General features: G+C 42.0%; 1 protein-coding gene across 2 annotated transcripts; it reads right to left on the bottom strand.

Annotated features, from left to right (window-relative positions):
• Positions 1–287: 287 nt before the first annotated feature.
• LOC124038644 (lutropin-choriogonadotropic hormone receptor-like) lies at positions 288–26,271 on the bottom strand. Of its 2 annotated transcripts, XM_046354732.1 has the most exons (14): positions 25,785–26,271; positions 25,433–25,504; positions 17,624–17,698; positions 16,517–16,591; positions 16,285–16,365; positions 15,889–15,966; positions 15,441–15,509; positions 14,805–14,879; positions 10,534–10,722; positions 10,382–10,444; positions 9,999–10,223; positions 9,367–9,478; positions 1,870–2,127; positions 288–1,549 (listed from the first exon to the last, which is right to left on the bottom strand). In XM_046354732.1, exons 1-14 carry the CDS (start codon positions 26,000–26,002, stop codon positions 983–985), a joined length of 2,157 nt encoding a protein of 718 aa, XP_046210688.1. In that variant the 5' UTR covers positions 26,003–26,271; the 3' UTR covers positions 288–982. The 2 variants fall into 2 exon arrangements, with proteins under 2 accessions (XP_046210688.1, XP_046210689.1); XM_046354733.1 differs by lacking the exon at positions 17,624–17,698.
• Between the last annotated feature and the right edge of the window lie 317 nt (positions 26,272–26,588).

The following is a 26,588-nucleotide window of genomic DNA, read 5'->3' on the forward strand; positions in this document are numbered from 1 at the left end:
CTCCTTCCCTGATATGGCCTGCCTAGAGAACTCCCATGTGCTTGTCTTTATTTTTTTTATTTAACCGTTATTTAACTAGGTAAGTCAGTTAAGAACAAATGCTTATTTACAATGATGTCCTTCTGTAGCTCAGTTGGTAGAGCATGGCGCTTGTAACGCCAGGGTAGTGGGTTCGATTCCCGGGACCACCCATACGTAGAATGTATGCACACATGACTGTAAGTCGCTTTGGATAAAAGCGTCTGCTAAATGGCATATATATATATATATATATATGTCATTTACAATGACGGGAAAGGGGGATACCAGTTGTACAACTAAATGCATTCAACTGAAATGTTTCTTCCGCATTTAACCCACCCCCTCTGAATCAGAGAGGTGCGGGGGGCTGCCATAATCGACAAGGGAGGGGCACAGATGCTCAATCACCTTGTTACAGCAGAGATTAAGGCTATGGCCACATTGAGGCGTGGCTTGTGCAAGCCAGAAAAGCTTATAGAGGCAGGAGCCTCTCTTATTTCTGTAGTGTGAGGCAGCTTAATGTACAGTACAACCCTTGGACAGGACGCTAGCCTACCACAGGGCCTGAACAATGAGATGCATAAACAAGGATGAAATTGTATATGACGTACATCGTTGCCCGTTTTTTCTCATCAAAAGTTGATTTGAAGGCTTTGTGTATTTTTGACAGACAATCTGTTGTCATTCATCTGGATAACGGATGACTCCCATTGAAAAACCATTGGCTCAATCTGGAATTTTCAGGGTGTGTTCTCTGCCCAGGCGTTGCTGACGCATGCCAGATCTTACAATGTCTGGATAGGCATTTTACGTATTAGCTAACCACATATGTTACAGCGATCTGTCAGTTGATGACACTGTCAATGATGTGGCACGCAGCCATTGGTTGATGCAACGTCTGAGCAGGGCCACGCGACCAAAATCTCAATGTGGCTGTACCCTTAGTTCTGACTGACTGAGACTAGTCACACACTCCACCTCCCTTGCCGAGGAAGCATCCCTGCATCTTGATGTGGTAGGCATAGAACCTGAAAGAGTGAGGCTTTCTGGGGGATGTAGACCTACCCTTAGGCGGTATAGTGTTTGTTGCCAGGTTCTGTGCCCTGTAGAACTCTGCTCTGGCATGGCAACAACTACAGCGACTCAACAATAGACACAAATCCTTCCGAAATGCTCGAGTAAATATGGTGTAGAGGAAGGGGTTACAGAGGGAGTTGATTGGGTAGAAGAGTACGAGGAGGATCTTGGAGTGGGAGATGGTGATGAGGGGCATGTGGAGACCCGCCGAGATGGCAAAGAAGGAGATGGGTGCCATGCAGAGGAAGTCGGTGAAGATGAGGATGGCCATGCGCTTGGCGATCCTGGCGTCGCCGTGGCGGGTTGCTAGGTCGGGGTTGTGGATGGACATGTAGATACGTACGTAGCAGCAGCAGATGATGAAGAAGGCAGCGACGTTGAGGAGGAGGAGGGCTACAACATACACCTGAGAGGCTAGGGACTCGATGTCCATGGGCAGGCAGATCGACACCTGGAAGAAAATCAAATATAAATATATATAAAGTCCTTTTAACAACAGCAATTGTCATTGAGTTATTTTACAGCAAAAATTTTAAAAAAGCTGAATTTTCATCTACTATATAACACCATGGTCGTTGTGTGTAAATGTAATGTTTGTCAACCTGGGCCTGTATTCAAAAAGCAGCCGAGTAGGATAGGATCAGTTCCTCGTCCTGGACTAAAGAGCAATGGAGATTGAAAGGGCTTTATAGTCCGGGACGAGGCTTCATCTGTGTCCGGGAAACCGGCCCTTTGTAAATATGGGCCCTAAACGTAAAACATTCTGCTGACCTTAGTGTAGCTGCTGACCCCCAGGATGGGAAGCAGAGCGGCCAATAGGGAGAAACTCCACCCTCCAGCCATCATGATCACCACATGCCTCAGCCGCAGCCTCTTGTTGATGTGCATGGCGTTGGTGATGGTGTGCCACCGCTCTAACGTTATCATGGTCAGCGTGTAGACAGATAGCTCGCTGGCGAACACCGTCAAGAACCCCGCCACGCCACAGCCCCCGCCCGTCTGCCAGTCCGTAGCGTGATTATAGTACTCCTACAATACAATACAACTGTATTATTGGTTATAGACTAGAACTTCTACAATTCAACTGTATTATTGGTTATAGACTAGAACTCCTACAATACAACTGTATTATTGGTTATAGACTAAAACTCCTACAATACAATACAACTGTATTATTGGTTATAGACTAGAACTTCTACAATACAGTACAACTGTAGTATTGGTTATAGACTAGAACTTCTACAATACAATACAACTGTATTATTGGTTATAGACTAGAACTCCTACAATATAATACAACTGTATTATTGGTTATAGACTAGAACTTCTACAATACAATACAACTGTATTATTGGTTATAGACTAGAACTCCTACAATACAATACAACTGTATTATTGGTTATAGACTAGAACTTCTACAATACAATAAAACTGTATGATTGGTTATAGACTAGAACTCCTACAATACAACTGTATTATTGGTTATAGACTAGAACTCCTACAATACAACTGTATTATTGGTTATAGACTAGAACTCCTACAATACAACTGTATTATTGGTTATAGACTAGAACTTCTACAATACAAAACAACTGTATGATTGGTCATAGACTAGAACTCCTACAATACAACTGTATTATTGGTTATAGACTAGAACTTCTACAATACAAAACAACTGTATTATTGGTTATAGACTAGAACTCCTACAATACAACTGTATTATTGGTTATAGACTAGAACTTCTACAATACAATACAACTGTATTATTGGTTATAGACTAGAACTTCTACAATTCAACTGTATTATTGGTTATAGACTAGAACTCCTACAATACAACTGTATTATTGGTTATAGACTAAAACTCCTACAATACAATACAACTGTATTATTGGTTATAGACTAGAACTTCTACAATACAGTACAACTGTAGTATTGGTTATAGACTAGAACTTCTACAATACAATACAACTGTATTATTGGTTATAGACTAGAACTTCTACAATACAATAAAACTGTATGATTGGTTATAGACTAGAACTCCTACAATACAACTGTATTATTGGTTATAGACTAGAACTCCTACAATACAACTGTATTATTGGTTATAGACTAGAACTCCTACAATACAACTGTATTATTGGTTATAGACTAGAACTTCTACAATACAAAACAACTGTATGATTGGTTATAGACTAGAACTCCTACAATACAACTGTATTATTGGTTATAGACTAGAACTCCTACAATACAACTGTATTATTGGTTATAAACTAGAACTCCTACAATAGAACTATATTATTGGTTATAGACTAGAACTCCTACAATACAACTATATTATTGGTTATAGACTAGAACTCCTACAATACAACCATATTATTGGTTATAGACTAGAACTCCTACAATACAAAACAACTGTATTATTGGTTATAGACTAGAACTTCTACAATACAGTACAACTGTAGTATTGGTTATAGACTAGAACTTCTACAATACAGTACAACTGTATTATTGGTTATAGACTAGAACTCCTACAATACAATACAACTGTATTATTGGTTATAGACTAGAACTCCTACAATACAACTGTATTATTGGTTATAGACTAGAACTTCTACAATACAATAAAACTGTATGATTGGTTATAGACTAGAACTCCTACAATACAAAACAACTGTATTATTGGTTATAGACTAGAACTTCTACAGTACAACTGTATGATTGGTTATAGACTAGAACTTCTACAATACAACTGTATTATTGGTTATAGACTAGAATTTATACAATACAATACAACTGTATTATTGGTTATAGACTAGAATTTATACAATACAATACAACTGTATTATTGGTTATAGACTAGAACTTCTACAATACAGTACAACTGTATTATTGGTTATAAACTAGAACGTATACAATACAACTATTATTGGTTATAAACTAGAACTCCTACAATAGAACTATATTATTGGTTATAGACTAGAACTCCTACAATACTGTATTATTGGTTATAGACTAGAACTCCTACAATACAATACAACTGTATTGTTGGTTATAGACTAGAACTCCTACCATAAAATACAACGTTAGTGTCCAAATCGGAAAGAGTCATTACAGAAATACACTGAACTAAAATATAAACGCAACAATTTCAAAGACTTACAGGTCATATAAGGAAATCAATCAATTGAAATGAATTCATTGGGCCCTAATCTATGGAGTTCATGTGGCTGGGAATACAGATATGCATCTGTTGTTCACAAATACCTTAAAAGTAGGGGCGTGGATCAGAAAACCAATCAGTATCTGGTGTGACCACCATTTGCCTCATGCAGCGCGACATATCTCCTTCACATTGAGTTGATCAGGCTGTAAAACAAGAAGCTCCCACGCTCAGGTCTGTTCAACGCTGGTCCGATAAATCTAATTCCACGCTTCAAGACTGCTTTGATCACATGGATTGGGATATGTTCCGCATTGCGTCCAACAACAACATTGATGAATACGCCGATTCGGTGAGTCACTTCATTAGAAAGTGCATCGCCGATGTCGTACCCACAGCAACTATTAAAACATTACCAAACCAGAAACTGTGGATTGATGGCAGCATTCGCGCGAAACTGAAAGCGTGAACCACTGCTTTTAACCAGGGCAAGGTGACCGCAAACATGACCGAATACAAACAGTGTGGCTATTCCCTCCGCAAGGCAATCAAACAAGCAAAGCGTCAGTATAGAGACAAAGTAGAGTTGCAATTCAACGGATCAGACACGAGGTATGTGGAAGGATGTCTTACTCCCAGACAGACTAAATAACTTCTTTGCTCGCTTTGAGGACAATCCAGTTCCATTGACAAGGCCCGCTACCAAAACCTGCGGACTCTCCTTCACTGCAGCCGACGTGAGTAAAACATTTAAATGTGTTAACCCTCGCAAGGCTGTAGGCCCAGACGGCATCCCCAGCTGCGTCCTCAGAGCATGCGCAGACCAGCTGGCCGGTGTGTTTACGGACATATTCAATCAATCCTTATCCTAGTCTGCTGTTCTCACATGCTTCAAGAGGGCCACCATTGTTCCTGTTCCCAAGAAAGCTAAGGTAACTGAGCTAAACGACCCTGGGTCTCGACCCCGCCCTGTGCAACTGGGTACTGGACTTCCTGACGGGCCGCCCCCAGGTGGTGAGGGTAGGTAACAACATCTCCACCCCGCTGATCCTCAATACTGAGGCCCCCCAAGGGTGAGTTCTGAGCCCTCTCCTGTACTCCCTGTTCACCCATGACTGCGTGGCCATCAAGTTTGCGGACGACACTACAGTGGTAGGCTTGATTACCAACAACGACGAGACGGCCTACAGGGAGGAGGTGAGGCCCTCGGAGTGTGGTGTCAGGAAAGTAACCTCACACTCAACGTCAACAAAACAAAGGACATGATTGTGGACTTCAGGAAACAGCAGAGGGAGCACCCCCCTATCCACATCGATGGGACAGTAGTGGAGAGGGTAGTAAGTTTTAAGTTCCCGACGTACACATCACGGACAAATTGAATTGGTCCACCCACACAGACAGCGTTGTGAAGAAGGTGCAGCAGCGGCTTGTCACCAATAGCACTCACAAACTTCTACAGATGCACAATCGAGAGCATCCTGTCGGGCTGTATCACCTCTTGGTACGGCAACAGCTCCGCCCACAACCGTAAGGCTCTCCAGAGGGTAGTGAGGTCTGCACAATGCATCACCGGGGCAAACTACCTGCCCTCCAGGACACCTACATCACCCGATGTCACAGGAAGGCCATAAAGATCATCAAGGACAACAACCACCCGAGCCACTGCCTGTTCACCCCGCTATCATCCAGAAGGCGAGGTCAGTACAGGTGCATCAATGCAGGGACCGAGAGACTGAAAAACAGCTTCTATCTCAAGGCCATCAGACTGTTAAACAGTCACCACTAACATTGAGTGGCTGCTGCCAACATACTGATTCAACTCCAGCTCACTTTAATAATGGAAATTGATGTAAAAATTTTATCACTAGCCACTTTAAACAATGCCACTTAATATAATGTTTACATACCCTACATTACTCATCTCATATGTATATGTATATACTGTACTCTATCATCTACTGCATCTTGCCATCTTTATGTAATACATGTATCACTAGCCACTTTAAACTATGCCTGTAACGGCCGTTGTCGGTGGAAGAAGGTGAGGACCAATGCGCAGCGTTGTACGTGTTCATCTTTTTAATAAAGTAAACTGAACACTGAATAACAAAACAACAAAGAAACACCCGGAACAGCTCTGTCTGGTATAGACACACAAAGACTGAAAACAAACACCCACGCAACACAGGTGGAAAAAGGCTACCTAAGTATGATCAGAGACAACCAACGATACCTGCCTCCGATTGAGAACCATACCAGGCCAAACTCAAAAACCAACATAGAAAAACGAACATAGACAACCCACCCAACTCACGCCCTGACCATACTAAAACAAAGACCTAAATAAAAGAACTAAGGTCAGAATGTGACAATGCCACTTATATGTTTACATAGCCTACATTACTCATCTCATAAGTATATACTGTACTCGATACCATCTACTGCATCTTGCCTATGCCGCTCTGTACCATCATTCATTCATATATCTTTATGTACATATTCTTTATCCCTTTACACTTGTGTGTATAAGGTAGTAGTTGTGGAATTGTTAGGTTAGATTACTCGTTGGTTATTACTGCATTGTCGGAACTAGAAGGTCAAGCATTTCGCTACACTCGCATTAACATCTGCTAACCATGTGTATGTGACAAATCAAATTTGATTTTGATTTGATTCAATGGCTGTGCGAAGTTGCTGGATATTGGTGGGAAATGGAACATGCTGTCATACACATCAATCCAGAGCGTCCCAAATATTGTCAATGAGTGACATGTCTGGTGGTGAGAATGCAGGCCATGGAAGAACTGGGAAATGTTTTTAGCTTCCAGGAATTGTGTACAGATCCTTGCGACATGGGGCCGTGCATTATCATGTTGAAACATGAGGTGATGGCGGCGGGTGAATGGCATGACAATGGGCCTCTGGATCTCATCACTCGTCTCTGTGCATTCAAATTGCCATCGGTAAAATGCAATTAAATTGTGTTCGCTGTCCGTAGCTTATGCCTAGCCATACCATAACCCCAACGGCACCATGGAGCACTCTGTTCACAACATTGATATCAGCAAACCACCAGCCCACACGACACCATACACGCTTTCTGCCATTTGCCCAGTACAGCTGCAACCGTGAATCATCCGTGAAGAGCACTTCTCTAGCGTGCCAGTGGCCATCAAAGGTGAGCATTTTCCCACTGAAGTCGGTTATGACGCCGAACTGCAGTCAGGTCCCACCCAACTCTGATGAAACTGTGGGTTAGCATAATCAAAGAATTTCTGCAGAAACTCTCAGAAACCGTCTTAGGGAAGCTCATCTGTGTGTTCATCGTCCTCACCAGAAATTCTTTGGTTATGCTAACCGACAGTTTCATCAGCTGTCTGGGTGGCTGGTCTCATGAAACACACTTTACATGTTGTGTAGATATACACTGTTTAAAAAAATAAAGGGAACACTAAAATAACACATCCTAGACCTGAATGAATGAAATATTCTTATTAAATACTTTTTTCTTTACATAGTTGAATGTGCTGACAACAAAATGACACAAAAATGATCAATGGAAATCAAATTTATCAACCCATTTGAGGTCTGTATTTGGAGTCACACTCAAAATTAAAGTGGATAACCACACTACAGGCTGATCCAACTTTGATGTAATGCCCTTAAAACAAGTCAAAATGAGGCTCAGTAGTGTGTGTGACCTCCCTACAACACCTGGGCATGCTCCTGATGAGGTGGTGGATGGTCTCCTGAGGGATCTTCTCCCAGACCTGGACTAAAGCATCCGCAAACTCCTGGACAGTCTGTGGTGCAACGTGGCGTTGGTGGATGGAGCGAGACATGATGTCCCAGATGTGCTCAATTGGATTCAGGTCTGGGAAACGGGCGGGCCAGTCCGCAGCATCAATGCCTTCCTCTTGCAGGAACTGCTGACACACTCCAGCCACATGAGGTCTAGCATGGTCTTGCATTAGGAGGAACACAGGGCCAACCGCATCAGCACATGGTCTCACAAGGGGTCTGAGGATCTCATCTCGGTACCTAATGGCAGTCAGGCTACCTCTGGCGAGCACATGGAGGGCTGTGCGGCCCGCAAAAGAAATGCCACCCCACACCATGACTGACCCACCACCAAACCGGTCATGCTGGAGGATGTTGCAGGCAGCAGAACGTTCTCCACGGCGTCTCCAGACTGTCACGTCTGTCACATGTGCTCAGTGTGAACCTGCTTTCATCTGTGAAGAGCACAGGGCACCAATGGCGAATTTGCCAATCTTGGTGTTCTCTGGCAAATGCCAAACGTCCTGCACGGTGTTGGGCTGTAAGCACAACCCCCACCTGTGGACGACGGGCCCTCATACCACCCTCATGGAGTCTGTTTCTGACCGTTTGAGCAGACACATGCACATTTGTGGCCTGCTGGAGGTCATTTTGCAGGGCTCTGGCAGTGCTCCTCCTGCTCCTCCTTGCACAAAGGTGGAGGTAGCGGTCCTGCTGCCGGGTTGTTGCCCTCCTACAGCCTCCTCCACGTCTCCTGATGTACTGGCCTGTCTCCTATTAGCGCCTCCATGCTCTGGACACTACGCTGACAGACACAGCAATCCTTCTTGCCACAGCTCGCATTGATGTTCCATCCTGGATGAGCTGCACCTGAGCCACTTGTGTGGGTTGTAGACTTCGTCTCATGCTACCATTAGAGTGAAAGCACCGCCAGCATTCAAAAGTGACCAAAACATCAGCCAGGAAGCATAGGAACTGAGAAGTAGTCTATGATCCCCACCTGCAGAACCACTCCTTTATTAGGGGTGTCTTGCTAATTGCCTATAATTTCCACCTGTTGTCTATTCCATTTGCACAACAGCATGTGCAATTTATTGTCAATCAGTGTTGCTTCCTAAGTGGACAGTTTGATTTCACAGAAGTGTGATTGATTTGGAGTTACATTGTGTTGTTTAAGTGTTCCCTTCATTTTTTTGAACAGTGTATTTTTCTACAATGTATAAACATTGGAATGCAAGCATCACAGGGTCAGCCAGAGTGCAGCCCCTCTGGAGCAGTTTAGGAGTTGTGGTAAGTGGTGGTAGGTGGTTGTACTACCACTACCGTACCTTGCGGGAGTGGTAGTCCATGGCTGCAATGAGGAGGAGGTAGAGCCCCATGCAGAGATCTGCGAAGGCCAGGTTACACATCAGGAACTGGGAGACATTAAGCTTCTGGTGACTGGTGAGGAGAATGATCAAAAATGTTAAAAAGATCAGCAATCACTTGAATATATTTAGCAATTGAAACATTGTTTTAATGATACTGTTTTAATGATTTTTTTTCACCTTTATTTAACCATATTGTTTTAATTATATTTATCTTATTTAATTAAGCAACATGTCTTAGTAAAACACACACTGTATTGTGGATAAGAGGTGAGCATGTTCTTTCCCATAGAATTAAATAGATTAAATTGATCCCTTACTAAGATGGCTGCCATTATCCCCACTCTAAAGCTATGTGGGTCTATGCCAGCCAGTCTTGTGTATTATACATCTCAATGTTCTCTCTCTCTACCTGGGTTGTGACTAGATGGAATACAACTTCAGCTTCAGCTAACCTTAAGCCTTTTCCTAACCTTAACCTAATTATCCTAACCTGCTCTGTTCATTCAACTAACCTGCTGCGTAAGTTTTCCTAACTTGCTACTAAGTCACTTCCTGTCGTAGCTGTACACCACCTAGTCAATACCCTTTACCTGGTAATCAGTACAATCAGCACGGCCATGTTCCCAGCCACAGCGAACACAGTAATGAGCCAGGTGACTGCACGGAGGAAGGAGTACCCCAGCAGGTCCTCACAGGGGTTGAAGGCATCAGGCTCTGGGGTGCACTGGAAGGGTCCAGGACACAGGCTCAGCTGCAGGTCTGGGTATTGGAGGTTGATGTCGTACAGGTCTGTTACATTGTCTGCTGATGGGTCCCTGTAGAAAAGGGGAATACAACATTGAGCAGAGAATTTGAGACCAAAAAAAGAAAAGAAAATGTGCAATCAATGGTTCAAAAACAGCCTGTCAATAGAGACATATAGCTACATGTGTACAGAACTTTCCCCTGATACATGGTGCAATAATTGTCTTACATGATTTTATCGTCATCGCACAGCCTTCTGAGGTTCGGAGAGAGTGCAAGGACAACTTTTTCCCTTTGGATGGATAAGGAGAAAAACAGGAAGGTTATAGTAGACTCTTGAATGTCAAACTGTGTGTGTACCAATATGTGATGTGTACCTACCTGTGTTTGCGTCGCCAGGTGTGGAAGGCACAGCAGTGGCTGGGGTAAGTGACCTCTGCCACCTCTAGCTCTAAGAGGCTTTCCAGAGGGGGTAGAGTCTTCAGGTAAGGGGTAGAACGGGCAATCAGGACCTTCAAATGTCCCAAGCCTCGACGGGGGAGGGTGTGGAGAGCTGTGGAGGAGATGTCACTGGACAACAAACATACAGTAAAACACCAGTGTTTTTTTTACAATAGAAACTTAATTGTCTATAGTTATGGCAAACAACTGAAAATTGTCTTCTGTTCTCTTCACCCCCTCCCCCGATGGATGAAAATAAATGAAAGCTCATCCTTTGTGGCATTTGAGCTGCATCCCAATTCCTGATCAACACACTTCCTGTATCCTATATCTGTCCACTCTCCATGGTGCTGGAGCTAAGGCTAACAGGGATGGGCTTATTATTAGAAAGAAATGAAAGCTCATCCTTTGTTCAAAAAGTACTTTTTTGCCTTCATACAGATTACAACTTCTCATTTCCAACTAATTGAAAATGACATTTTCGACGTTTCTTCAACAAGCCATACAAAGCTGGTTACAATTTCAGTTTTATCCTCCAGAAAATATATAACAAATATTACAACAAATGTTATGGTTAAACTCAGATATGTTGATTAATATAAAAACATTTGTTATGGAAAAAATGTTTCAAAATGTTATTATATTTATTCATGATATTACAAATAGAAATGGAGAAGTTATGTCACATATGTAGTTATTGAAAATATCTGGGAATAATCCAAACTTACAACCAACTGATTGCAGCACTACCACAAAAATGGAGGCGGCAAGTGGAAAAGGGAGAAGGTAGGGAACTTGTTTGCCTGCCATATATTAAAGATACAAATTGGCTGAAAGGAACTGGCTCAAATAGAAAAATATACCAATTTCATCTGAGGATAAAAATGTTGACAGCTGCGCCATACAGGTTGCAAAATAAATGGGAGGAGATTTTCGATGTACCAATTTCATGACACATGGTTTATGAACTGGTACAAAAAACTACACTTGACTCAACAGAGTTTTCCAATTTAAAATATGATATAATATTCTTGCCACCAATAGAATGCTATATATATGGGGCATACAACAATCTCAGCTCTGTAGATTTTGCCACGAAGAGACAGAATCAACAGATAATTTATTCTGGTATTGCCCCTATGTAGCTTGTTTCTGGTCACAGGTTCAGGAATGGTTACAAAATCACAACATGCACTTAAAATGAACAAATAGCAGTGTTGGGCGATTTGGAAAGCCATAGTCAGTCAATACATAATATAATAATACTCATAGGAAAGGTTTTCATCTTTAGCTCACAATTTGTGTGTCACGCCCTGGCCTTAGTTATCTGTATTTTCTTTATTATTTTTGTTAGGCCAGGGTGTGACATGGGTGATTTATTGTGTGTCGTCTTGTCTGGGGGTTTATTAGATTTATGGGGTTCTGTTCAGTGTAGTTGTCTAGGTAAGTCTATGGTTGCCAAGAGTGGGTCTCAATCAGAGGCAGGTGTCTATCATTGTCTCTGATTGGGAACCATATTTAATATATATAATAATAATAATAATAATATATGCCATTTATGCTTTTATCCAAAGCGACTTACAGTCATGTGTGCATACATTCTACGTATGGGTGGTCCCGGGGATCGAACCCACTACCCTGGCGTTACAAGCACCATGCTCTACCAACTGAGCTACAGAACCCCAGGCAGCCATATTCTTTGGGTATTTTGTGGGTGGTTGTTTCCTGTCTCTGTGTTCTCTGCACCAGTTAGGCCTGTTTCGGTAAAAAACAAAACGAAGATATTTGTCCTCTGAAGAGGGGGGGGGGGTAAATGGATGGAGAGTATGTTGTGGGGCCTTGATCAACAGTAGGGGATTGTTGTTAGGATGTGAACCCAGCAGCACTCCAGTTGCCAGAGCAATATCCCCCTTTTTTTCCCTCATGGTCCGGCCCGGGATTCCAACAGGCAAACAAGTCTAAATCCTTAGTCACTGGGCTACTTACCACCCCAGAGCTAACCCTAACCTTTCACCCTAACATACTTTAATTAGGGCTGCAATCCCATTAACGGGGCGCCAAATTCAAAACAGAGATCTCATAATTAAAATTTCTCAAACATACATGTATCTTATACCGTTTTAAAGGTAATCTTGTTGTTACTCCCACCACAGTGTCCGATTTCAAATAGGCTTTACAGCGAAAGCACCACAAACTATTATGTTAGGTGACCACCAACTCACAGAAAACCACAGCCATTTTTCCAGCCAAAGAGAGGAGTCACAAAAAGCACAAATAGAGATAAAATGAATCACTAACCTTTGATGATCTTCATCAGATGACACTCATAGGGCTTCATGTTACACAATACATGTTTTGTTTGATAAAGTTCATATTTGTATTAAAAAAATATGAGTTTACACATGAGTTTACAAACATCCAGTGATTTTGCATAGCCACATCAATTCAAAAGAAATACTCATCATAAATGTAGATGGATATAAATGTTATACACATGGAATTATAGATATACCTCTCCTTAATGCAACCGCTGTGTCAGATTTGTTCGATAATGTCCATTATGTCCAAGTAGCTACTTTTGTTAGCGCGTTTAGTACACAAATCCAAACGCTCGTGCAAGTCCATCCGAACGTCGGCCGAAAAATTCAAAAAGTTATATTACAGGTCGAAGAAACTTGTCAAACTAAGTATAGAATCAATCTTTAGGGTGTTATCATAAATCTTCAATAAAGTTCCAACCAGAGAATTCCTTTGTCTGTAGGAAAGCCATGGAACGCAGGTCGCTATCATGTGAATTGCGCGTGAACAGCCCATGACTCTCTGCCAGACACCTGGCTCATTCAGCTCCCATTCAGCCTCACAACACAGTAGCTGCCTCATTCAAGTTTCTAAAGACGGTTGACATCTAGTGGAAGCCCTAGGAAGTGCAACTTCATCCATACCCCACTGTGAATTCAATAGGAGCTGGGTTGAAAATCGATCAACCTCAGATTTCTCACTTCCTGTTTGGATTTCTTCTCAGGTTTTTGCCTGCCATATGAGTTATGTTATACTCACAGACATCATTAAAACAGTTTCAGAAACTTCAGAGTGTTTTCTATCCAATACTAATAATAATATGCATATATTAGCAACTGTGACTGAGAAGCAGGCCGTTCACTCTGGGCACCTTTCATCCAAGCTACTCAATACTGCCCCTGCAGCCATAAGAAGTTATTAACACTATTTTTTTAAAGATATTAACAAAGTAAAGCAGGATGCAAAAAAACAACACTACTAGACTAGACAACATGCATACCATTACAATCTCATAAATACTGAGATAGACCTGGTTGACAAATCGTAGATTACAGCATAAACCTTGTATTGTTGAACATGGATGAATAATCATTATGCCTAAGAAATCCCTCCAATGCACCATAAACCACAAGTTCTCTATGATAAAAATGGATCAGTAGTTAGATGTTGTCTATGTAATCTTTGTTAAATGTATAACTAATGTGCATGTTTGACATTGTCCGTTATAGGTAGTGAAACAGGAAATACTGGGGCTCTGTGGAGGTCAGTGTGGCAGGAAAGATGTGAAACAGGAAAACTGGGGCTCTGTGGAGGTCAGTGTGGCAGGAAAGATGTGAAACAGGAAATACTGGGGCTCTGTGGAGGTCAGTGTGGCAGGAAAGATGTGAAACAGGAAAACTGGGGCTCTGTGGAGGTCAGTGTGGCAGGAAAGATGTGAAACAGGAAAACTGGGGCTCTGTGGAGGTCAGTGTGGCAGGAAAGATGTGAAACAGGAAAACTGGGGCTCTGTGGAGGTCAGTGTGGCAGGAAGGGTGTGAAACAGGAAATACTGGGGCTCTGTGGAGGTCAGTGTGGCAGGAAAGATGTGAAACAGGAAAACTGGGGCTCTGTGGAGGTCAGTGTGGCAGGAAAGATGTGAAACAGGAAATACTGGGGCTCTGTGGAGGTCAGTGTGGCAGGAAAGATGTGAAACAGGAAAACTGGGGCTCTGTGGAGGTCAGTGTGGCAGGAAAGATGTGAAACAGGAAAACTGGGGCTCTGTGGAGGTCAGTGTGGCAGGAAGGGTGTGAAACAGGAAATACTGGGGCTCTGTGGAGGTCAGTGTGGCAGGAAGGACGTTTATATTATAAGAATGGACTATTATACTGAAGGTGAATTTTACATTATGGTTGTCAAAGGAAGTATTCACTTACAGCATAATTGGCCCTGAGGCCCCCTCAAAGGCATCTTCATGGATGTTCCTCAGATACCTGTTTCCTTTCAGAATCCTACACAAGAAAACAGTCAAATACATGGGATGAGGTCATGTTTGTCTTCATCACAGATGAGCACAAGCCATGACAGTTATATACTTGCAATAAATGATTGAAATATGGGCGTTTTGCTTTTGGATTCTGATAATTGTCCCTTTTTTTGTTTTTTCTTCTCTAAAACCTACACTTTTCTATGGATGCCCAACTGATCCTCATCTCAACTAACTAACTAACTTATTAAGCTTTGTTTGTTTAGACTCCTTGAAAGCAATTCTGGCGAGACCAAGACGCCGCTGACGCCTCAGCGTGGCAAGGGGGTAAAATAAACAACGGGGCACCCAATCAATGTTTTGTCTCACGAGACATTTATTTACTGGTACATTGAGTTTCTTTGATTAACCCAAAGCCTTTGACACAACTCTGAAACAACAGCAAAACAGGCTTAGAAAAACTCACAACAGCAGCTCCTGCTGAGAGAGAGTATGTGTGCGTGTGTGTGTTTCAGGCACTTTGTTGTAACAACTGAAACTCAGCAGCAGCGGAGGGAAATGTTGATTGTTTGAGGGGAATACATACAGTTTATCCAGATTTGTTCCGTTGAAAGCGTGTGACCTGATTTCCTTGAATCCATTTTTTATCATTTTCCTGGAAGAAAAACATTTCTTAGCATTTCATTTGAATTGGTTGTCAATGTCAGCTTCGCCGATTTACAATTGCTTGCAGACATACAACAGAAAAGGATTAAAAAACATAATTTACAAGTGCTGTCCTAAACCGGAACTCAATGACAATTATAATGGTTACAGCAACCAATTAGATGAGGTTAAATGAAATCAGCAGTGAAACGATTCTTAGGTTACATGAAACGCCTAGATGAGAGAATTCTCTAATCAATGATCTAAACACGTGCTGAGAAAATTAAAGCCCACAAAACAAGTAATTTGCTCAAGAAAGTATGGCTGTTTGGAGTATGGCTGTTTGGAGTATGGCTGAAAATAAGTCATAGTATTGTACTGATACTCACATGTACACACTCTCCTCTGTGATACCTTGAAAGGCATTGGCAGGTATGCTGTCGAGATGCATGTTATCTCCCAGCTCACTGAACACAGAAATGAGGAGGAGAGGATAAGAGAGAAAAGGGGAGAGGAGAGGTGAGATGAGCAGAAAGAAGCAAAGAGTAGAGAAGAGATACTAAATATCAGTGCCTGGCCACTGAACATGTCATGTCACAGACCAGAGTCAGTTCCTTTTCAGTGAGAAAAATTGGAATTGAAATTGCAGGGCAACACTGGGGTTGAGTGTATACTATCTTAAAATGGGTGAAGCTATATTATCATAACATATGATTTTAAAATATAAGGTAGACCAACATCAACTTGTAATCCAGTTTCAAGTGGGTCAAGTTCTGGATACGTACAGGAAGAAGTTATCCAGTATCACCAAAGAGGACATGGTGGAGAAGTCAGGAAAATGTATTATTCCTGTGTTACAGATACTCCTGGGAGAGAGAAAAGAGGTGGGAAAGAGGAGATGAAGGAAGAAACAGAGGGAAATATATATATAAAATGAACATTGACAAACAGGTATTGTACCTGGAATTAGAGTTGTATGGTAACTAACAATATACTGTACTTGTAATAAAGGCTTACAGGTATCTCAGCCTGGGAAGATCAGTGAAGGCCCCCTTCTCTATACTGATCAGATGTATGATGTTCTGTATCTGTCTAAGGAATAACAGAAAACAGAACAATATTAACGTTTATTTAAAAAAAAGATTAACATTGATTTCCAATAGCCCAATCAAGTAACATATATTTTTTACTCATGAGTGTACTTGTGACTCATACTTTTAAATGTTTTTGTTACAGTAATGTTATATCTAGGAATGAAGAGGATAAAGTAAGTAAATTATATTCTGCAAGCATTGTTGTGTTCAAGGCAGACTAATGGATTTAGATAATGGCTCATTCAAGGCAGACTAATGGATTTAGATAATGGCTCATTCAAGGCAGACTAATGGATTTAGATAATGGCTCATTCAAGGCAGACTAATGGATTTAGATAATGGCTCATTCAAGGCAGAATAATGGATTTAGATAATGGCTCATTCAAGGCAGACTAATGGATTTAGATAATGGCTCATTCAAGGCAGAATAATGGATTTAGATAATGGCTCATTCAAGGCAGACTAATTGATTTAGATAATGGCTCATTCAAGGCAGACTAATGGATTTAGATAATGGCTCATTCAATGCGGACTAATGGCTTTAGATAATGGCTCATACAAGGCAGACTAATGGATTTAGATAATGGCTCATTCAATGCGGACTAATGGCTTTAGATAATGGCTCATACAAGGCAGACTAATGGATTTAGATAATGGCTCATTCAAGGTTCAATGAACCACAAATCTTCACATTAACCAGTGTATTACAGTAACATCAGAACTTATCAGGATAGGAGACAACACAGTCTAATCCATGGCCTCCAATGGAACAAAACGTTATCTCACCAACTGAAACCTTGACAATTTTGAGATGAAAGTTCTGTAATTGGTGTGTGTGTGTGTGTGTGCGCGTGCGTGCGTGTGTGTGTGTGTGTATGTGTGTGTGCGTGCGTGCGTGCGTGCGTGCGTGCGTGCGTGCGTGTGTGTGTGTGTGTGTGTGTGTGTGTGTGTGTGTGTGTGTGTGTGTGTGTGTGTGTGTGTGTGTGTGTGTGCGTGCGTGCGTGTGTGCGTGCGTGCGTGAGACACTTACATCTCAGCCAAGCTGTGGAGAGAGAGGAATGCATGGTTTCTTATGTTCCTGATGCAGTCACTCTGAGAGATCTCACTGTGGCAGAAAAATACACAGCATAATGTACATTCCCAATCTAAAGGAATATCCGTTAATCATCGAATAGAGATTATGCAGAGCGTAGACTGCAAATGGAAGAGTGAAATAATAAGTATTGTGATGAGGTCAAGGTGACTAGGCTCAGAGAGGAAGAGAAGCGTTATGACACTTCTTTAAAAAACAAATAAATGCAGTGAGGAAGGCTCTAGTGACATGCCCTTGACTGTTTCCTGTCTTCCTGATGATGCCCTTGCTACCCTCCAACCCATCCCCCATCCCAAACCAACCTCCCACACCCTCTCAACCCCCTTCTTCTAGTGTTAATTATACCTTTTTATAGACCTCCATACGTTTTGACCTTTCCAAGCCACTGTACCACCGACTGATCTGTAATTAACCAACACTTTCCATTTAGATAGCCATTTAGATTCCATCTTAAACCAGAGACTAATTAAACCTAGCGACCCACTATGCTTATATTTTCACTCAGCCCCGTGTGTGTTGTGTGTGTATGTACCTTCCCTCTTAAGTTGTTGTATACCATCTTAATTAGCATTACTTTTGGAGAACGATTAAAAAGCCATTTCAAAGCATCATCATCCTTGGAGGAAAGTGAGTGAGTTCAGCCAATGTGAGTCATCCATGACAAGACAAGACCATCTGAACTCCGCAATAGCAAACTGGCCAGTGTGACCTAGGACTAGATTCAATCAGATTGACATAGCAGTTATTTTGGAGGTGTCCGAGGTGGAACTGTGTTAGAACTGTCAAATCCACAAGCGGTTCATTACGTTACCTGATGGCGGACACTTCCATTGGATTCAACAAAACATGCATTAGCCTAACATCAATGGGTTGACATTGGAGTAATTATTTCTATAATTTATAGAGACTACACTTTCTAGTGACTTCTAACGTGGTAGGAAAATAAGGAAGGGAGTGGTTGTGATGTCTAATATGGTAGGGATGATAAGGAAGGGAGTGGGTTGTGACGTCAAATATGGTAGGGATGATAAGGAAGGGAGTGGTTGTGATGTCTAATATGGTAGGGATGATAAGGAAGGGAGTGGGTTGTGATGTCTAATATGGTAGGGATGATAAGGAAGGGAGTGGTTGTGATGTCTAATATGGTAGGGATGATAACGCAGAAATAAGGAAGGGAGTGGGTTGTGATGTGACTAATATGGTAGGGATGATAAGGAAGGAAGGGAGTGGTTGTGATTTCTAACCCAGTAGGATGACAAGGAACGGAGTGGTTGTGACATCGAACACAGTAGGATGATAAGGAAGGGAGTGGGTTGTGACTTCCAACGCAGTAGGATAATAAGGAAGGGAGTGGGTTATGACTTCTAACGCAGTAGGATGACAAGGAACGGAGTGGTTGTGACTTCGAACGCAGTAGAATAATAAGGAAGGGAGAGGGTTGTGACTTCCAACGCAGTAGGATAATAAGGAAGGGAGTGGGTTATGACTTCTAACGCAGTAGGATGACAAGGAACGGAGTGGTTGTGACTTCGAACGCAGTAGGATAATAAGGAAGGGAGTGGGTTGTGAACCTCTAACCCAGTAGGATGACAAGGAACGGAGTGGTTGTGACTTCGAACACAGTAGGATAATAAGGAAGGGAGTGGGTTGTGAATTCTAATATGGTAGGGATGATAAGGAAGGGAGTGGGTTGTGATGTCTACTATGGTAGGGATGATAAGGAAGGGAGTGGGTTGTGACGTTGAATATGGTAGGGATGATAAGGAAGGGAGTGGGTTGTGATGTCTAATATGGTAGGGATGATAAGGAAGGGAGTGGTTGTGATGTCTAATATGGTAGGGATGATAAGGAAGGGAGTGGTTGTGATTTCTAACCCAGTAGGATGACAAGGAACGGAGTGGTTGTGACATCGAACGCAGTAGGATGATAAGGAAGGGAGTGGGTTGTGACTTCCAACGCAGTAGGATAATAAGGAAGGGAGTGGGTTATGACTTCTAACGCAGTAGGATGACAAGGAACGGAGTGGTTGTGACTTCGAACGCAGTAGAATAATAAGGAAGGGAGTGGGTTGTGACTTCCAACGCAGTAGAATAATAAGGAAGGGAGTGGGTTATGACTTCTAACGCAGTAGGATGACAAGGAACGGAGTGGTTGTGACTTCGAACGCAGTAGGATAATAAGGAAGGGAGTGGGTTGTGAACCTCTAACCCAGTAGGATGACAAGGAACGGAGTGGTTGTGACTTCGAACACAGTAGGATAATAAGGAAGGGAGTGGGTTGTGAATTCTAATATGGTAGGGATGATAAGGAAGGGAGTGGGTTGTGATGTCTACTATGGTAGGGATGATAAGGAAGGGAGTGGGTTGTGACGTTGAATATGGTAGGGATGATAAGGAAGGGAGTGGGTTGTGATGTCTAATATGGTAGGGATGATAAGGAAGGGAGTGGTTGTGATGTCTAATATGGTAGGGATGATAAGGAAGGGAGTGGTTGTGATTTCTAACCCAGTAGGATGACAAGGAACGGAGTGGTTGTGACATCAAACGCAGTAGGATGATAAGGAAGGGAGTGGGTTGTGACTTCCAACGCAGTAGGATAATAAGGAAGGGAGTGGGTTATGACTTCTAACGCAGTAGGATGACAAGGAACGGAGTGGTTGTGACTTCGAACGCAGTAGGATAATAAGGAAGGGAGTGGGTTGTGACTTCCAACGCAGTAGGATAATAAGGAAGGGAGTGGGTTATGACTTCTAACGCAGTAGGATGACAAGGAACGGAGTGGTTGTGACTTCGAACGCAGTAGGATAATAAGGAAGGGAGTGGGTTGTGACTTCTAACCCAGTAGGATAATATAATAATAAAATGACAAGGAACGGAGTGGTTGTGACTTCGAACGCAGTAGGATAATAAGGAAGGGAGTGCGTTGTGACTTCTAACGCAGTAGGATAATAAGGAAGGGAGTGGGTTGTGACTTCTAATATGGTAGGGATGATAAGGAAGGGAGTGGGTTGTGACTTCTAATGCAGTAGGATAATAAGGAAGGGAGTGGGTTGTGACTTCTAACGCAGTAGGATTATTATTATTTTTTAATGTTTTATTTATTTTACTAGGCAAGTCAGTTCTTATTTTCAATGACGGCCTAGGAACAGTGGGTTAACTGCCTGTTCAGGGGCAGAACGACAGATTTGTACCTTGTCAGCTCGGGGATTCGAACTTGCAACCTTTCGATTACTAGTCCAACGCTCTAACCACTAGGTTACCCTGCCGGATAATAAGGAAGGGAGTGGGTTGTGACTTCCAACGCAGTAGGATAATAAGGAAGGGAGTGGGATGGGACACAAAAGCATCCACTCACCGATACGACAGCTCAAACCTGTTACACCTCCAACACGCCAAAACATCTGCTATGCGGATGTTGGCCAATGCTGGTTAACGCTTGTAAACGCTTGATCTGATTGAATCTAGGCCCTAGTGTTGATTTTTCAGTGTACATTTTGTGAGTTGCAAAGCAACACTGGCTCAGAGAGCGTAAAATTGACTTTATCGATATAGTACATATATATGCTATATACACTATATATCCACTTCTGGAGCCTAATTCTAAGTGGTAACTGGGCCACGGAGTAAGCAGTAACCTTGTAGATGTGGACCGGAATACATGTGGTGTCTGGTCTGTCCTTACCTTGATGAGCTCATAAGCTTGGGGTGAACTTCTCTTGGAGAGTGATCAACGTATTATGGCAGAGAGCTATAACACACGCAGGGTTCGGTTCAATATGACTCAATGATTAACTGATTAACTCATATAAAGAGATAATGATAGCTAAGAGGGGTGGAATAGACCTCAATCTAAACCTCAACCAGTCACTAATTGAGTTATCAATAAGGGGAGAGCTGCATCCTGACCAGATCAGATTAGGGTAAGCCTGGTCCCCTGACGATAGGAAACAGGTAAGAGTAAACAGATCTGGAACCAGGCAAGATTAAGCCACCCCCCCTGATAAAATACCATAATAGGAGTCTTACTAGTTGGCTTGTGAGAAGCTAGGGGTCCTTGACTTCAAGCCAAGCTGGGGTAAAGCTGTCACCCCAGATGAGTGTATGACTCAGTTATGAATGCACCTAGCGATCGGATGCCAAGCAGTGGCCATACCAAGCGGTGATGCCGCCAGTCAATATGCTCTCATGGTGGTAGCTGTAGAGCATTTTGAGGATCTGAGGGCCCATTCCAAATCTTTTCAGCCTCCTGAGGGGGAAGCGGCGTTGTAGTGCCCTCTTCACAAATGTGTTGGTGAGTTTGGACCATGATAGATCCTTAGTGATGTGGAAACTGAGGAACTTAAAGCTCTCGACCCGCTACACCTCAGCCCCGTTGATATGAATAGGGGTGTGCCCTCCGTTTCCTGTAGTTCATGATCAACTCCTTTGTCTTGCTGACGTTGATGGAGAGGTTGTTGTCCTACCAGCTCTCACAGTCTCACATCAGAATTAGACATTCATACATTTTTCTCAAACGTCAATGTCTAAGTAATTCCAAACGTCAAATTTGTAAGTGTTTAAGCTTAAGATTAGGCATTAGCTACACATTTTTAAGGTCAGGTTTAAATCAGGCATTAAGTCCAAATCCTTAAATTCAGGCATTAACTCCAAATGGTTAAGATAAGGGTTAAGGTTTGGGATAGGCTTAAAACAAATATTTTAAAAACGACTTTCTATCACTTGATTCAAACTTACTTAAATGTCCCATCCGCCATTCCCGTTCACAATGTCAAAACCAAAATCTATTTGAAGTCGCTCTGGATAAGAGCGTCTGCTAAATGACTTAAATGTAAATGTAAAAAAAAAAAATCTACTAGTGGTCAGCTTGGTCAGCTTCCACTATGGTGTTGAACACTGAGCCGTAGTCAATGAATAGCATTCTCACATACTGTAGTTGTTCCTTTTGTCCAGGTGGGAAAGGGCAGTGAGGAAGACATGTTCTTGTTATGACTGTGGAATGTTGTTGTCTCTCTTAGCTAGCTACCTTAAAGATAAAGTAAGTCAAATCACAGTCTAGCAGATTAATTAATTACCAACAACAGCTGCAAATTCCAATAAAACTATATCACATTTTGAAGTTCACTTTCCTTGCTTTGTCTAACAACACTGTCATGAATCTAGCAAATAAGTTTCGTTGGCCAGAATGCAGCATTTATTTAGTTTCACAGCAAAAACATTTGTTCGCACATTTCTCACACTGGCTTTAGTCACAGAGGGAGCAGGCCTCCCCAGGACAGTACAGGGGGGGTTGCTTAGCAACACGTGTCTTGGTGGGAGACAATATGTTCATAGCACGACAAATTCCCATCATTTGTGAATCTGTTTGGACCGAACAGCTAGCGTGGCAGCTAAAACGTCTTTGAAAAAATACGATTTTAGCTAATTGGGAGAAGCATCTAACAAAATAACAACATTATGGCATTTTTTTTAACCTTTATTTAACTAGGCAAGTCAGTTAAGAACAAATTCTTATTTTCAATGACAGCCTAGGAACAGTGGGTTAACTGCCTGTTCAGAACGACAGATTTGTACCTTGTCAGCTCAGGGGTTTGAACTTGCAACCTTCCGGTTACTAGTCCAACTCTCTAACCACTAGGCTATCCTGCCGCCCCACTACATATAAACTAATAAAATATAATAGAAATTTGGGTACATTTGTCGAAAAACTCTAACTTACTCAACCTTTAAGATGAATGCACTAACTGTAAGTTGTTCTGGATAAGAGTGTCTACTAAATGATTAAAATGTAAATAGTAAATTCACATTCGCAGCTTTAGTTCAGTGTGCTAACACAGTCTTGTATCAAACAAGAAACCAGGTTTTGATACCCAATTAGTCACATTCTGAGACTTTATTGTGTGTCTATGAGATTCAAAAATAAGTGATTAATGAATTTCATAGTGATATGAATTGACATGCTTTTTATCTCCTAAATAGCAGGTTAAAAGTAATAACACATCACAAATAAAACTACTTTCTCTAAAAGGATGTGTGTTGGTAACTCTTCCAAAGCTACCCATTCAAAGTGGACATCTCCTTTCCTCTTCTTAACATGCATTTAGAGTCATTTTTCATACAATATCACACTTTTCACAACAGCTACCAGCAGTATGTGTTCCGCAACACAAATAAAACAAGTATATAAATGTGCACAAGTCGAGTTTAAACAGACCTATTACACTGAAAAGGCAGAGTTAAACAGAAAACAAGTCACCAGGGCTAATAATGGCACTCTAACGAGATACAGTTGAAGTCGGAAGTTTACATACACCTAGGTTGGAGTCATTAAAACTCGTCCTTCAACTACTCCACAAATATCCACTCCACAGTCATGGCTTTAGAAGCTTCTGATAGGCTAATTGACATCATTTGAGTCAATTGGAGGTGTACCTGTGGATGTATTTCAAGGCCTACCTTCAAACTAAGTGCCTCTTTGCTTTACGTCATGGGAAAATCAAAAGATCAGAAATCAGCCAAGACCTCAGAAAAAATAAATTGTAGACCTCCACAAGTCTGGTTCATCCTTGGGAGCAATTGCCAAACGCCTGAAGGTACCACGCTCATCTGTACAAACAATAGTACGCAAGTATAAACACCATGGGACCAGGCAGCCATCATACCGCTCAGGAAGAAGACGCGTTTTGTCTCCTAGACATGAACGTACTTTGGTGTGAAAAGTGCAAATCAATCCCAGAACAACAGCAAAGGACCTTGTGAAGATGCTGGAGGAAACAGGTACAAATGTATCTATATCCACAGTAAAACGAGTCCTACATCGACATAACCTGAAAGGCCGCTCAGCAAGAAGCCACTGCCCCAAAACCGCCATAAAAAAGTCAGATTACGGTTTGCAACAAATATCGTACTTTTTGGAGAAATGTCCTCTGGTCTGATGAAACAAAAATAGAACTATTTGGCCAGAATGACCATCATTATGTTTCGAGGAAAAAGGGGGAGGCTTGCAAGCCGAAGAACACTATCCCAACCGTGAAGCACGGGGGTGGCAGCATCATGTTGTGGGGGTGTTTTGCTGCAGGAAGGACTGGTGCACTTCACAAAATAGATGGCATCATGAGGAGGGGAAATATATTGAAGCAACATCTCAAGACATCAGTCAGAAAGGTAAAGCTTGGTCGCAAATGGGTCTTCCAAATGGACAATGACCCCAAGCATACCTCCAAAGTTGTGGCAAAATGGCTTAAGGACAACAAAGTCAAGGTATTAGTGTGGCCATAACAAAGCCCTGACCTCAATCCTATAGAACATTTGTGGGCAGAAATGAAAAAGCGTGTGTGAGCAAGGAGGCCTACAAACCTGACTCAGTTACACCAGCTCTGTCAGGAGGAATGGGCCAAAATGCGCTTCGGGCTACCCGAAATGTTTGGCCCAAGTTAAAGAATTTAAAGGCAATGCTACCAAATACTAATTGAGTGTCTGTAAACTTCTGACCCGCTAGGAATGTGATGAAAGAAATAAAAGCTGAAATAAATAATTCTCTCTATGGTTATTCTGACATTTCACATTCTTAAAATAAAGTGGTGATCCTAACTGACATAAGACAGGGAATTTTTACTCGAAAATGTCAGGAATTGTGAAAAACTGAGTTTAAATGTATTTGGCTAAGGTGTATGTAAACTTCGGACTTCAACTGTATGCCATGGGTGAAAATGGCTTAATAAATACATGTAATTGATTGATTGAAACTCACATTCTGGACACATTGATCAGTCCACTGAAGGCATTGCTTGAAACTTCTGTCAATGGCAGATGAATTAGTCTTCTAGAAATAATACACAAAGAAAAAACTTGTTTTAAAACGTAAGGTATTATGATGAAGGCAAAGCCCACCAGTAGGTACTGTACTGATGCCCTCATTATAAATACGAATTTGTTTCTTAATCGACTGATTGAATTGAAAGGTTAAATTTAAAAAACAAATAATAAATAATCAGCTCGACAAACGTGCATTTTAACAAACACTGTATACATATTGACGCTATAATTTCTAAATATCCGCACAATTCCTCCTCAAAAACTGAATAGAATTGTAGGCTACTTACACGTTTCGAATAAACGAAGGAGCGCCTCGGGACCTTAGTTGCGTTTCCCTCGTGCAGCTGAGTTTCTCTCCCGTTTCTCTCCCGTTTGTGGTACATGTATCGCTCTTCATTGAACATTCGCAAATGGAAGGACAAGTAAAAGTCCAGCAGGAGCGCACATTCAGGACACCGGACAGCGCGAGAAGAACCCACACCGTCCGCGGGGCTGGTGCCATCATGGAAGTCTATGCTACCTGGGCACTTTGTCAACCGCTCCCACCTTTCCCCAACTGTCACTTTCTCCAGAGAAAACCAATAAAACCGTCTTCAGGCACTACTCGACAAAGAGGAGAAAAGAGAGGACTGGTATCGTTTCCACCTGCCTGCGCTCGTGCTGTACTTGTACCTACTGTATCTTGTGTGCGTCACTCAGTCATTAGTCACTCAGCACTCAACAAGGTTACAGTTAGAGCCCAGTCCTGACAGGGTCACACCATAACCACCCTACTCTCCCTCCAACCCAAATTCATGGCAGTTTAATGTGTTATACATTAAATCATGTGAACATGAGTGTGGTTTTATGAGGGGTGTATGAAACCTTGGCGAGGCAGCTGTGTGGCTATATAACCCTCATTAATTTAACCTTCAGGCCTGTCAAGCAGTGGACTTCCTTAGAACCTCCAAGAGTCAGTTTAAACTAGAGATGTTTTTTGTTTGTTGCATGGGCGGTGTTTCAATCCATCTCTCCACCTATGCTGGCCTTCCGCATCTGCGGTGCAAAGTGTCCGAGCTACAGTGGTGTTTGTCAGACAATGAGACATCCCG

Source organism: Oncorhynchus gorbuscha, linkage group LG06, assembly GCF_021184085.1.
Source record: "Oncorhynchus gorbuscha isolate QuinsamMale2020 ecotype Even-year linkage group LG06, OgorEven_v1.0, whole genome shotgun sequence".
Lineage (NCBI taxonomy): Eukaryota > Metazoa > Chordata > Actinopteri > Salmoniformes > Salmonidae > Oncorhynchus > Oncorhynchus gorbuscha.